The sequence below is a fragment of the Sciurus vulgaris genome (assembly GCF_902686455.1).
Source record: "Sciurus vulgaris genome assembly, chromosome: 13".
Classification (NCBI taxonomy): Eukaryota; Metazoa; Chordata; class Mammalia; order Rodentia; family Sciuridae; genus Sciurus; species Sciurus vulgaris.
Window position 1 is genome coordinate 60,637,039 of NC_136474.1, and position 13,308 is coordinate 60,650,346.

Sequence of the window (13,308 nt, forward strand, 5' to 3'; positions counted from 1 at the left end):
ATGGAAGTGGTCATATTACATAAAAATATTTGGGAATAATTTTATAAAGAGATAAATGTTTTAAAGTAAAGTAGATGTCACTGACATCCATTGGTATAGGCAACATAAAATTTTTGAGATCAAAAACACTATTTGATGACCAGTAACATATGTGCATGGCTATTTTAGTCAGCGTATACAGTGCTGTGACCAAAATATACAACAAGAACAATTTAGAGGAGGGGAAAGTATATTTTGGCTTGCAGTTTCAGAGGTTGAGTCCACGGGCGACCAACTCCATGGCTCTGGGCCCAAGGTAAGGCAGAACATCATGGTGGAAGAGTGTGATGGAGGAAAGCAACCCAGGACACGGCAACAGGAAGCAGACAGAGAGCTTCCTTTGACAGGTACAAAATATTAAACCCAAATACACACGCCCAGTGACCTACTTCCTCCAGCCACACCCTTCCTGCCTACAGTTACCACCCAGTTAATCCCTATTAGTGGATTAAACCATTGATGAGGTTACAGCTCTCATAACCTAATCATTTCACCTCTGACTATTCTTGCATTGTCTCACACATGAGTTTGCTGGGGAGACCTCATATCTAAACTATAATAATGGCATTCTAGATTTGTAGCATTCATCAATACTTTATCTCTTTCAAGTATGTAAAATGTTAGGAGATGTACATAGCAAGTGTAGTTGACATAACCTCTGTCCTTTGGAAAAGCCCACAGTTAATTGAAAATTGTGATTTTATTTTCCTCTCATTATCATCAGTAGCAATCCCCCTTGTTTGTGGACTGATTTTCACTCACAAAGCATTATTTCAATATTCATGAATATGACAAGAAACTTCTTTCATGGGAATAATTCAGGTAATGATGAGAAAAACATGGGACAATTTGATTCAGCTCAATGATTTCATTCTGTCTGTGGCCATTCCACCCTCAACACTCTTGATCTCATCTCAAAGATTTTGTTCTTTGTACGCAAACATTCACTCCTCAAATACAGAATGACCATCAATATTAGAACATTTTCTTTTTGCTTTTCTTTTTTGGGGGGAAGGATGGAAATGGGTTGAACCAAGGGGCACTTAAACACTAAGCCATAGCCCAAGCCCTCTTGTTATATTTTATTTAGACAAAGGGTCTTGCTGAGTTGTTTAGGGGATCGCTAAATTGCTGAGGCTGACTTTGAACTCACAATGCTCCTGCTTCAACCTCCCGAGCTGCTGGGATTACAGGCTTGTGCCACACGGTGCCAAGCCAAATTAGAACATTTTCTTATGTTGCTATAAACTTTCTTGTTTAATGCTTGGTGTGTTCCCTAGGGAATAATAAAAGGGAAGACCTTTCCCAGCTGCTATGTCACAGAAGAGTTCAAATGATCAGTGCCTGGTGTAGACTGACCTAGGCTAAGTCATAAAATGACCCTGACAAAATTTTTTTATTTTAGTGTTTTCTTAATAATATTGCATAACAACAACATTAATCCTTCTCCAAAGACACCACATGCATTCCTTGAACTGGTAATCTATGCTTGCCCTTTAATATGACTAGGCAGTTTTCAGTTTAATTTTATCCCTATCCCTATCCCTCCTACTTAAAATGGATCCCGTGGAAGACATTACTCACACTAAGATTTCTACTTTCTCATTCCTTCTAAGTATATACTCTTTAAAGTTAGACAATGATCATGTGACTTCCTTTGACCATTGAAATGTAAAAAGTAACTGTCACTGTGGGTGAAAGCACTTAGGTTTGGTGAGCATGTCTCCATATTCTCTGCTCCTTCTGTTAGTCAGTTTTTCATTGCTGTGCCCCAAATACCTGACATAAATAAATTCAAGGAGGAAAGATTTATTTCAATTTGTGGTTTCAGAAGTTTTAGACTATGGTTGACAGGCAGCATTGCTTCGGACCAGAGATGAGGCAGAACATCATGCAGGAGGGAAGAGGTAAGGAAAGTTGTTCAGTTCATGGCAGCCAAGAAGCAGAGAAAGAGTGGAGAAGGGATCAAGGCCAAGATATAGTCCCCAAGGATATGCCCCCAGTGACCCACTTCTTCTAGCCATGCCCTACCTACCTACCTATAGTTCCCAACTCCTCCCAGTGATCCATTCAAATTAGTCCATCAAATGGACTAATTCACTGATGAGGTTAGAATCCTCATGATCCAGCTTCACCCCTGGACTTTGCTACCCTGGGAACCCAGACTTCAATACATGAACTTCTGGGGGACATTCCAGATATAAACCATAACCGTATTCAAGGAGATGTCACAGGAATGAAACAGGCTAGAATGAGGAGTTCTCCGGAGGTTTTACATGAGCAGAAAATTAACTTGGTTGTATTAAGCCTCTGAGAATTGGATGGCATTTGTTGCTGTAGCATTATTTAGCCTATCCTGACTGATATAATCTCTCACTCAATTCACACTGATCACCCATTTTGCAGCTGCCCACAGCTGCATAGTGTGATTTATACCAGTAAATCATGCTGATACATGGGTTGGCTCCAGTCACTAAGTAGGGAAGTCTCAAAGAAATACCTGAGAACAGCAGGAAGACAGCTGGGATAAATCATACTGTATGTCCCATACCCTTGCCAGGTCCCCGGATTAGAATGAAGAGCTGCCCTCAGTCATCTTGGTTTACCACCAAGAAAATACCAGTTTTATGGGAGGAGGGAGTTTAAGTAGGACACAGTAAAAGCTAATGAGAAATTCAGAGGAAATGAATAGAAAGTAACTGGAAATGTAGAAATGGGACTTGGAAGCAGGTTAAGAAAGTGGTATGAATTTAGAAGTTATCTCCACTTACTTCAAAGTTGAACATAAAACATTAATAAAATTTCTGAGGCAAAAAGTACAGGGGAGAAAATACAAGAAATGAGTTTTGGAAAACACCTGTATTGAAGGGACAAAGAAAGCAAGGAAGGAAGAGATGGAAACTAGAATGACAACACCCATTCATTTTGAGAGCTAAGAATATCATATCTTCATTAATAAATTCATTTAAATGTAAATTTCAAGGTTTTTAATGAGGATAAAAAATGTACTACTCCTTAACAATCCATTTACTCTCTGATATTAAAATAGATTGCCCATCCGGCAGGCAGCTGGACATTATCTGTAATAAAAAGCAAAATGATTTTTAATTCAGTGCCTCAGAACCAATTTATCAAGATTTAAAGTAGAAACTGGAGAACTTTTTGAACACATGTGATCTTCTCTGCATTATAGTCATGCATTTATTGAACAATTTTGTCCTCCATGTCTGGCATTCTGGTGGTGGGGGGGTTACTTCTTGCTTAGATAGTTCTAGCTATCCCAGGCCTGTAACCCACTTCAAATACTGCTCCCCTAACAGGCACGCAGGCTTTGTGCCAGCTTTGTCTCTTCAAGGACAACCTTGAGAGTTAATTAGCCAATATCTTCTCTGGTAAGTGCACCAGTCACTACACTAGGCACTGTGTATGGGTGTTTTCATTTAATCTTCAGGACAGTCCTATGAAATGGGCGTTAGTATCATCTTGATTTTACAGCTTGGGAGCCTTCAATGTTAAGAAATTTACCAAAGGTCACACAGCTAGCAAGTGGTGAAGTCATGACTCAAAATAGGGAACCAATGCCAAAGTCTGCTCCCAGCTTTGCTACTGCAGGTTGGATCTTAGAACTAGCAGCATTGACACTACCTGGGTGTTTGCTGGGAATACAGAATCTCAGGCCTAACCCCAGAGGCACTCAATCAGAATTTGGTTTTAACAAGGTCCCCAGGGGGATCTCTCTGCAAAGTTTGGGAAGCTCTGTGCTAAATCACTCCACCATGAAGACTACGCTTCAATAAATACTAGGGGAGATATAGCTTTCCCCCTAAGTAGTAATCTGGGGGGAAAGGTATATATGTGCTCTCCAAGGGCTAAAGGAAGAATTCAGAAAACAATGTCTTGCTGTTTCAAACACTGAAGAGAATTAAGATCAGCAAGGGTCGGGACCACTTCCAAAAGCCACAGATACTAAGCAGGAATTTGAAGCCAGAACATTTTCTCAATTCATTTCATTAAGAATAGGTGCTGTTCCAAATGGACAAGTGCCCACATCACTAATCTTCCGGAGCTAGCTTATCCAGCCTGGATTCCATTTTCTGAATAGAATCCAAATATCAATAGCATCAACAAGCAGATTTGAAAATTCAATAAAAACAAAACTATTACTAAATCTTCAAACGTGTTATTTAGCTTAGAATTGCTTAGTTTAATTAATAATATTCATGATAGAGCTAGTTTGCTCCTTATTATCAGTCACACCCCAGGTATGAGCTCAAAAAGCAGCTGCCCTCCGATTAATGTGTGGACCCCGGTATGGCGTAGCCTTTGCCAGCTCTCTCGGCAAGCTGCGCTGGCCTCCTAGCTCAGGACCAGCCCAGTTCTTTTCACGGACTGACACTTTATTCCCTGTCACCAGTTCAGTCTGGCTTCCTAGGGCCGGAACAAGCACCCTCCAACGAGTCATCTCGGACCTGCAGGTCCTCTCCCCAGCTGGGGTCTCCACCTGCACCCACGCCAGGGGGAGTGGGGGAGGCGCTGGCCGGACTCTCTCAAGTGGACTCGCCTAGCCCGGGTGGTGGCAGACGGCTAGTCACGTGCGGCGGTGGGGGCGGAGCGCGGCGGGCCAAGTGGGTGGAGAAAACAAAGCCCCCAGCTGTCAGCAGAAGGAGGCAACCGCGCCGGAGCAGGTGAGTCAAGTGCATTTAAAGCGGTACCGCCCTGGCGCACCCCTACACCCTTTGCCCTGGCTCAGTCCCTCCTAAACTGGGCGTTTGGCCGCGCCTCTAACCGCCGCCTGGGTTTGCAGCCTGAGGGTTGCAGAGCAAGCGGAACCGGGGGTCCCCAAGGCCAGTAAGAAGTTGCGCAGGCATCAGTGTCTCCCCTCCCGGGAGTGCACCCCGAGGCGCTCCCGCCGGCTGTATCTCTCCTGAGGGGCTCCAGCGCCGCGCACCCCGAGAAAGGGGAGGGAATCGGGGCTGCCACGCTGGCAGAAGGAAAGTGGACTGGCTGAGGGGTGAGGGCTGGGGCAATCCAGAATATGGGGAGCTTGCATCTGTGAAGGAGGGGATCCTGCAGGTGCCAGCCCGCAGTGAGCCTTAAGCTGGAGAGTTGAGGCACCGGGGCTGAGAGCTGGGGGGACGCTGGCAGAAGCTGCGCACTTTGGCACAGACCAGGAAGTGCAGCGCACTGGTGCGGGTCGGCTGGGGAGCAACCCCTAACCCCCGTTTCTGCTGTCGCCCCCCGGGTTTCCCCTCCAGACGACAAAAGTCCCATCACTTCTCTGATACGAGTTCTCTCTCCTGGCACCCGAGACTCAGCCCTGGTGGGTGGGAAAGGGATCGGGTTATTATTTTGCGACTAAGTGGTTCTTTTGCAGGGAGCACCCTGAGTTAGGAGTGAAACCCACTCGACTTTGGTAAGAAATTCTTGGGTCTGCCTTTACACGGGCTGCGCCAAAGCCAGAAGTCCCACCAAAGGCCAGGAGGAGGGATGGGCACATAAAGACCCTCCCCACTAAACCTGGAGCGTTAGGTAATGCAGGCTTTGGAGACCCCAAAAGAGCTAGTGGTGTCTGGTCACCCCATGAGACACTTCGCCAGTTCAGGGCCAGGGGACAGAGCTGAAACCTCGCAGGAAGGGGCGCTACAGCCATTTGATCAGGAGGAGCCTTTGTCTTAACCTCCTATTCCCTTCTGCTGGTCCTCGCAGGGCCAGTAGCGCGTGGAGTAATTAATATTCCGAACATTAGCTGTCCCATCACCTCGGCACCAGCCGGTACTACTACTACTACTGTCGTCCCCTCCCTGCGGGTCTTCATCACTTGCTCACTTCCAATCCTTTTCCAAAAAAAAAAAAAAAAAAAAAAAAAAAGAAAGAAAAAAGAAGAGAAAAGAAAGAAAGATAGAAAAATAAAAAGAAAGGGGGTCCAGACACACTAGGCAAGAAGAGGTCACTAAAAGCATTATAGTGCATTCAATGCAAAAGTAAGGATTAAGTGTTCTAACCCGGACCCGCCTGCGCGTGAGGAGTCTGAAGAACATTCTTGATTAGCATAGTATCTGCCCTGGAGCTACGCTGCTAGGCGGAGGTTGGAGGTTCGGTCCCAGACCAGGTGAAGCGTGCAGTCCTGTCTGGATTGAGGTCGGAATAGCACCTGCTTCTAGTTTGAGAGGACCCGTGGTTTACAGCTTTGCAGAGCAGGACACTGTGGGATGAAACAGAACAGAGATCAAAAGGTAACTGAAGAATAGTAACATTTGGTATGCTTGTCTTGGACTCTAAATTTGGCTAAGGTTTTAGCAAGCCAAGGGTGGGGAGCGGTTAGCAAGCAAAAGGAGCCCTTGCCTAAGGAGCATCCCTCCTGGAAATGACATCAGGGACTATTGTCAGTAGAATTTTTCAGATAAGGAGTCTTGTAAGCCCTCCCAAGGGTACTTAAGATAAACTGAATTGATATATTTTCCACATATGGGAAAAGCAATGGTTCTCCAAACCACTGGTTCCCAAACTTTGCTGTGTATTAGAATCACCTGGGGAACTTTGAAAATTCCTGGCGTCTACATCAGTTCTCAAATCATTGAGATCAGATTGGGGGTGAAAACTAAGCACTGGTGAGGAGAAAAAAAAAAAGCCGAAACATTTTTAAAACTCCAGGTGATTCCATTGTGTAACACAGTTTGGGAACCGCTGTTGCAAGGAAGAGTTCAGTGACCAGCAGCAGCAGGCATTGCAAGACAAGATGCCAGTTTAACTACTTGAGTGGGTGAGAGACAAGCACTGAAACTGGGGTGCTGATGAGTAACACCCTGGGCAGGGAACTGTCGTCTAGCAGCCTGACTGGTGGTGACACCTACCACATCATTTTTCCCTTAACACCCTAGAGTCTGGTTGTTGTTGGAAAGTTCCAAGTTCACTGTCAATGCAAGGTTTCTGTGCTGTTGTTAAGGGAGACAGTTAGAAACTTTCATTCCTGTGATGACTCATGTGTAGCAGGCAGCAGGGAAACCCAGCAGAAACAAACCAGGAGCAGCCTGGTGAGTCAGCAGGCTGCAATCCAAAGCCAGCCCGGTGAATAGGAAGTAATTACAGCAAGTTGCTTATTGACACGCACATGCTGCACTCCTTTGAAAGCACATTTTAGTGTCTGATCAGAATCTGTTTGCTTGTAAGAACGACTCCTTTTCCAATACCTAATCCTACCTGCTTCATATAATGCTCTCTGCTTTTAGGAGGGAGATTCAAGCCAACTAGATATCCTGTAAAGGGAGAATTTACAACACTTTTTAATACAAAAAGTCAAATATTCTTTGTATGTTCATGAATGATTTAATGGATCTATTCAAATAGAAATGGTTACACCTAACATTTCATATGAAATTAGTTTGCTATTGACAAAGGTTTCTTGCTTAAAAAAAAAGTCATCCCCAAGAAATGACTTGTTTAAAGATGCACAGTTTATTAAACTTATTTTTCCTATTTGTATTACTTTCAGCTTCTTTATCCCTTCCTCTTCATTACCTTTTATGTCATCATCACTCTATCATTGCCTAAATGCTTTCTTCTGCATCTTTAGCAGCTTTAAGGGGGAACAACAGAGCCTGACACATATCACACTCTCAATATTGTCAGCTATTGAACTTCATTTGAACCTATGTTATAGTACCTGTTTGGAATTCTATTATCTGCTAGGGGCCTTTATGTCAGTGTCCCCATAGAACCATGCACAAGACCCCTTGTGTTACAAATGTGGCTTGCATGTACTGAAGATTATCAGAAAGTAGGGGGAAACATTGGAAAACAAAGCCTTCTAAGTACATTCAGTTTTATCATTTTTGGACAGATTATCTGGATATGGAGAAGCCAAAATCCTGTTCTAATTCTTAAGTGCTATAAAATGATAGTTAATTTATTTACTTCCATTTTTACACAAACCTAGCATTTTGAGCATAACTGATAGTTGTTATAACATTTAATCATGCCCTCATGATCAAATATTCATTTCACAAAACTTCATTCTCATTAAAGAAAAAGCACATATCCAACTATGGGTGCCTTGAGGAATTTAGTAATTTAGGAGGGTTATTGCAGAATAGGTTAGTAGTTAAACTGCGTTTATTGGCATCTGCTTTCTGCTCTTATTAAAACAGGACAAGTAGGGGCTGGGGAGGTAGATCAATGGTACAGCCCTTGCCTGCATGGGTTCAGTCCCCAGCACAGCATCAACAACATTAAAAAAAAAAAAAAAAAAACCCACACACAAGTATATTTCAGTAACCATCATATTTGAAAGAGGGAAGTTGGAAGTTGGCTGTGGTTTTTGACAACAAATAAATGTTAATGAGAATTCTCAGAGGAAAAAATAACAATGTAGATATATCCATTCTCACTTTTGTGCAGCTAAGAAAACAGACTGGGGGTGTACTTCTAAAGTTTTGACTCCTTTTGGGGAGGTATAAGATTTGAAAGGTTAGGTGCAGCCTAGAAAAACAGGAATAGTAAGATAAATGCATATCAGTCAGAAACTCTTAAAGAATAGTATGGAATTCATCTGTGATATTTACAAATAGACCAAAAGGGGTGGGGCAGAAAGAAAGGTTGTTATCTCAATTTTAGAAGCTCTGAAGTTTTTGAGAACAGATAAGAACCACCCAGTCTCATTACCTTAAATTTATAGAGCCCTTTGGTCTTATTAACATATCAGGGCCTAAACAACTGGGTAGAAGATATTCCAAGGTACCAGATAACATAGGTAAATCCAGAAAGCGATGTGACCCTCCAAAGTGGCAATGCCATAGTTAGAACACTAGATTATTAACTTCTTGTCCTCTGTCTGTTACTTTATATTGGTCTTTCTGAGAGGCTTTGGCTAGACAAGATCAGTTCTAGTTATCTCCTCCCTCCTGAAACTATTCACATTCATCATGTGATTCACTCTTAAATAACCTTTGGACTAGGACAACCCCAGTCCGAACCATCTTTGGCTTCTTATCTAGGTAACCAAAGTAATGTGTTCTTAAATCTTTCCCCAAGTCATAGAAGCATAAACTTCTTTTGTTTCAGGGACTCCTAAAGGTTAGTCCCCACCACCCAGTGAAATTTAAACACCTTGTATAATACCTTCACTAAGGAGTATGCAAACTTATGCTTGAGTTGTGGCTCAGTGGTAGAGTGCTTGGCCTGGCATGTGTGAGACCCTGGGTTTGATCCTTAGTATCACATATAAATAAATAAATAAAATAAAAAGATCCATTGACCAAACAAACAAACAAAAAACAACCTAAGAGCACATTCCAGTCATGGGAAGTTCTCTGCAGAACTTCTCTGTTCACCTTAATGGAGCCACAAAGAATAATCCAACTCATCCACATAATTTACCTCCAAACCTCTGAAACATTGAAAGGGCTATAGCTGTAGCTCAGTGAAAGAGTGCTCATCTGGCATGCTTGAGGCTCCTGGATTCAAGTCTCAGCTCTGCAAAAAAAGAAAAAAAAATGTATTCTTCTTACTCTGAAATTAAAAAGAAAATAATCTATAGGGTTTCAAATCTTAAGTCCACAAAATGTTTGCAATATTTGAGGAGTATTCAAAATTATGGTTTGTTTGAGAACTTTATAAGACAAAAGTACTGGAAAATTTCCTTCCCAAAAATTACTGTTGATGAATTTCATACACCAACCTTGACCTTGTATTGAAATGAATCACATGGATTCATGTTTCAGGGATTAGCAAACAATGGCCCACCACCTGTTTTCATGTGGCCCTCTACGTAAGGTAGGGTTTTATGTTGTTTTATTGATCAAAAAGAAAATCCAAGGAAAAATATTTGGGGACACTTGAAAATTATATGAAAATGCAATTTCTGGTTCTAAAATGTTTATTGGACCTCAGCCATACTTATTTATTTACACCTTGTGTATAGCTGCTTTGTGCAACTGTGGCAGAATGGAATTCACCAAAGATTGTTGATCCACAAAGCCTAAATTATTTGCTGAATATTTACTGAAAAACTTGCAGGCCTCTAATTTACTCAGCATGTTCCAATTTAATATGAGCATTTGCTCACTTAGTCTTAGTCATTTTTTTTTCATTTTTTTCCTTTTAGTAAAGATAAATTTCTTACCAAAGAAATCAACTAAGCACTAAAAACAGTCTATCTTCATCTTCTTCTTGTGTGCTTACTTGGCAAAATGAGAACATTTCAAAATAGAATATGGAGTTTAGTGATTTGGTCAACTGTAAAACTTCTGAACAAGTTCAAACGGTGCAATACTGCCTAGTCATGGTTTCTAGAGTTCTAGAAAATGTGAAAATACCTCCTTAAGAACCCTCCCATGGTGAACATTTAACAAAAGACACTTCCTCTTTTCTACAATCCGTGAGGGCATTTGTATACTTACTTATTTTGGTGTTTGAAGGCATAATTGGGGATTTCTTCAGATTTAGAAATTTTTCATTGTCACTTTATACACTTAAATCACATATAAACTTATTATTTTGGGGAATAGCACTACTTTTCTAAAGTATACATTAAACTTATATAAGAAGATCTGCATAGAGTCACTAACACACTGCAGGTTGACAATATGTCATGGATAATTTGGTTTAAAATTTCCAAATTCAAAAGTAAAGATTCAAATGATAATCTCAAGACTGAAACAATTACTATTAATTAACATTCTAGAAAAGTATTTAAAAGAATAACTTTTTTATTTTTTAGTTGTAGATAAACCCTGCCTTCATCTTATGTATTTATTTTTATGTGGTGCTGAGGATGGAACCCAGTGCCTTACACATGAGGGGCAAGTGCTCTACCACTGAGCCACAACCCCAGCCCCAACTTCCTTCTTTTGATGACTCCTTAATGTCATGACTGGGAGTTTGCAAATGAGTTTCACTTAAACTAATAGAGCAACTTCAAGGATCATATGGTATCTCTGTCATCCCTTCCAAAATCAGCCCACCTGGAATTTAGAGACTGAAAGAAAATGAAAACGTTCTTTTTCACCAGATTAAACAACACATTGTTAATGTGTGTCTTGAGGTACTTGATAATGGCTAAATAATTTCTAAAAACAATCAAATATATATAATCCCATATTAGGACTGTCAGTAGTAATGGCATGAAAATGACTAACTCCAAAGGTTACAGCCCACTGGCTTTCCTGATGAGTAACTGAGGGAGGAGGAGGAAACTCCTGCCTTGATTGGGTTAAGAACCAGTCCACACGAAACTAACTTTCTCCCTTATAATCTAGACCTCCCATTTTTACCAAAATCATTTTGTTTAATATAATTATGCCATACATGTACCACAAGTAGTTTTCTCCAAATTAGTTTCTAAAATTAGGAATTAATTGGATTGACTATATTTTTAAAGTGGGAACTTCATAATTGTCAATGACTTGCCTCAGTTCTAACTTCTTATAAACACCAATGGCAAGAAAGACTATTAGTACTTAAAGACATAGAAGAAAAGAGAATTAGCAACAAAATGAAATGATCCCTTTTAATTTTGGTGACATGGATGAAAATGAATTCAGGACTAGGTTTCCTCTTTAAAATCTGGTGAATTAGCAACTGGTAAGCAAGAGATAAGAAAACACCACAACCACCTTATACTCTCCTCCTTCCAAAGATCATCTCAAATCTGATCAACTCATCATAATGTGATATTAAGAAAAATAATAGGACTGAAGATGTAGCTCAGAGGCAAAGTACTTGTCTAGCACGCACAAGGTCTTGGGTTCAATTCCTAACACTGCAAAAAGAAAAAAAAATTCATGATTCTAACCAAGAAACCACTATCTCCTTTTCTCCAAGTTTCTTCAGTTCTCCATAGAGTGGAATAGAGAGGGCCCTGAAAGAAAAGCTCCCTTCTTTGCCCCACCTGGCCCTCCCTGGAAACAAGCTGTTGGTATAAGTTTGGTTCTCTGTTGGTTTCACTCTGAGCTTGCCTTCTGTCCATTTGGTTTTTTTTTTTTTTTTTTTTTTTTTCAGTGCTAAGGCTCAAACTCAGGGCCTTAAACATGACAAATGTAACTTTGTAAAAGACTCATGGGACTAACTTGACAGCCTATTATACATAGTATTCTGGTTATTCCAGATAAATAACCTATAAGTTAGGTGGATCACACTTTCTGGTCTTCTGATCACCATCTTTGTGCTTCTTTATTTCATATATTTACATAGGAATATTTATATGACAATGCATATAAGTATTGTATCTCTCTATAACTCTAAAACTGGACAATGACTATCCAGTTTGAGCCTCTGGCAAATTTCAAATTACTCTTATGAATTTTACTTTTTAAATTTACCTTTTTTTTTTTTTGGCACTGGAGATTGAATTCAGTCACCTTTACCACTGAACTACTCTCCCAGCCCCCAGTTTTTATTTTTTAAGATAGAATCTTGCTAATTGCTTAGGACCGCACTAAGTTGCTGAGGCTCATCTTGAATTTGTGATCCTCCTGCCTCAGCTGCCTAAGTCTCTGAGATTACAGGCATGTACCATCATGCCTGGCTTAAATACTTTTTTTAAAAAAGTAATAGATCATTCTTTCTGAATTTAAAACCTTGTTTCTTTATGCCTGCCTGCCTGGGGTTTTTAGAAGTTATAGTATTATATTATAGAAAGAATTCTAGAATTGGAGCAAAGCCATCAAATGCCCTGAGTGTTTCAAGCTGGTTCTGCAGCCAACTGGATGATTTGGGAGACATTAGTTCACCAACATCCTTCAAACTGGGTTGTCTCAAAGGTCAGATAGAGGCAATAGAGTCATTGGCTTGAGAGACTCTTTTCAGGATCAAATTACATAATGTGTCTGTTGTCATGACATGATCATTAACTCATTTAGTGATCTGCTTCATATAGAGCTGGCAGTTGACTAAATATTATTGGATGTAACATGTCTAATATGGAAGAAAGGTGTTGTTCATCTTAACAGTTCCACCTGTGCACTGGGACAGAATGACAGGGCACGACTTGGGTAAAGCTCAGTGGCAGAACATTTGCCTAGCGTGTGTGAAGCCCTGGGCTCTATCCCCAGCAATACAAATCAAGCAAACAAAAAACATCTCTTGCAGGCATGTAACTCCTGACTATATGTCCAAGTCAACAGACTTCTCCCTTCTATACCCCCAGAAACTTCAAGTTCTTCCCATAACTGGGGAACAGTGACATGCTCCAGGGTACCAAGCAATGAACTACTTATCAGTTATCAGAAGACACAACATGTTTTGTTTTCTGTCAGAATTCTACACAAACACTCC

At 40.8% G+C, this 13,308-nt stretch overlaps 1 protein-coding gene across 2 annotated transcripts in view; it reads left to right on the top strand.

Annotated features, from left to right (window-relative positions):
• The first annotated feature begins 4,642 nt into the window (after positions 1 to 4,642).
• Positions 4,643 to 13,308, top strand: part of MAPRE2 (microtubule associated protein RP/EB family member 2) — a 144,029-nt gene continuing 135,363 nt past the window's right edge. The window contains exon 1 of one of the 2 annotated variants that reach the window (XM_079108589.1): positions 4,643 to 4,724. Coding sequence is in view for 1 of the 2 variants with exons in the window: in XM_079108588.1 (XP_078964714.1) it covers positions 6,249 to 6,272 (24 nt within the window). In the remaining variant the exon portion in view is untranslated. Of the gene's footprint in view, positions 4,725 to 6,117; positions 6,273 to 13,308 lie in introns of those variants that run through there. The other variant, XM_079108588.1, reaches the window with a different exon arrangement.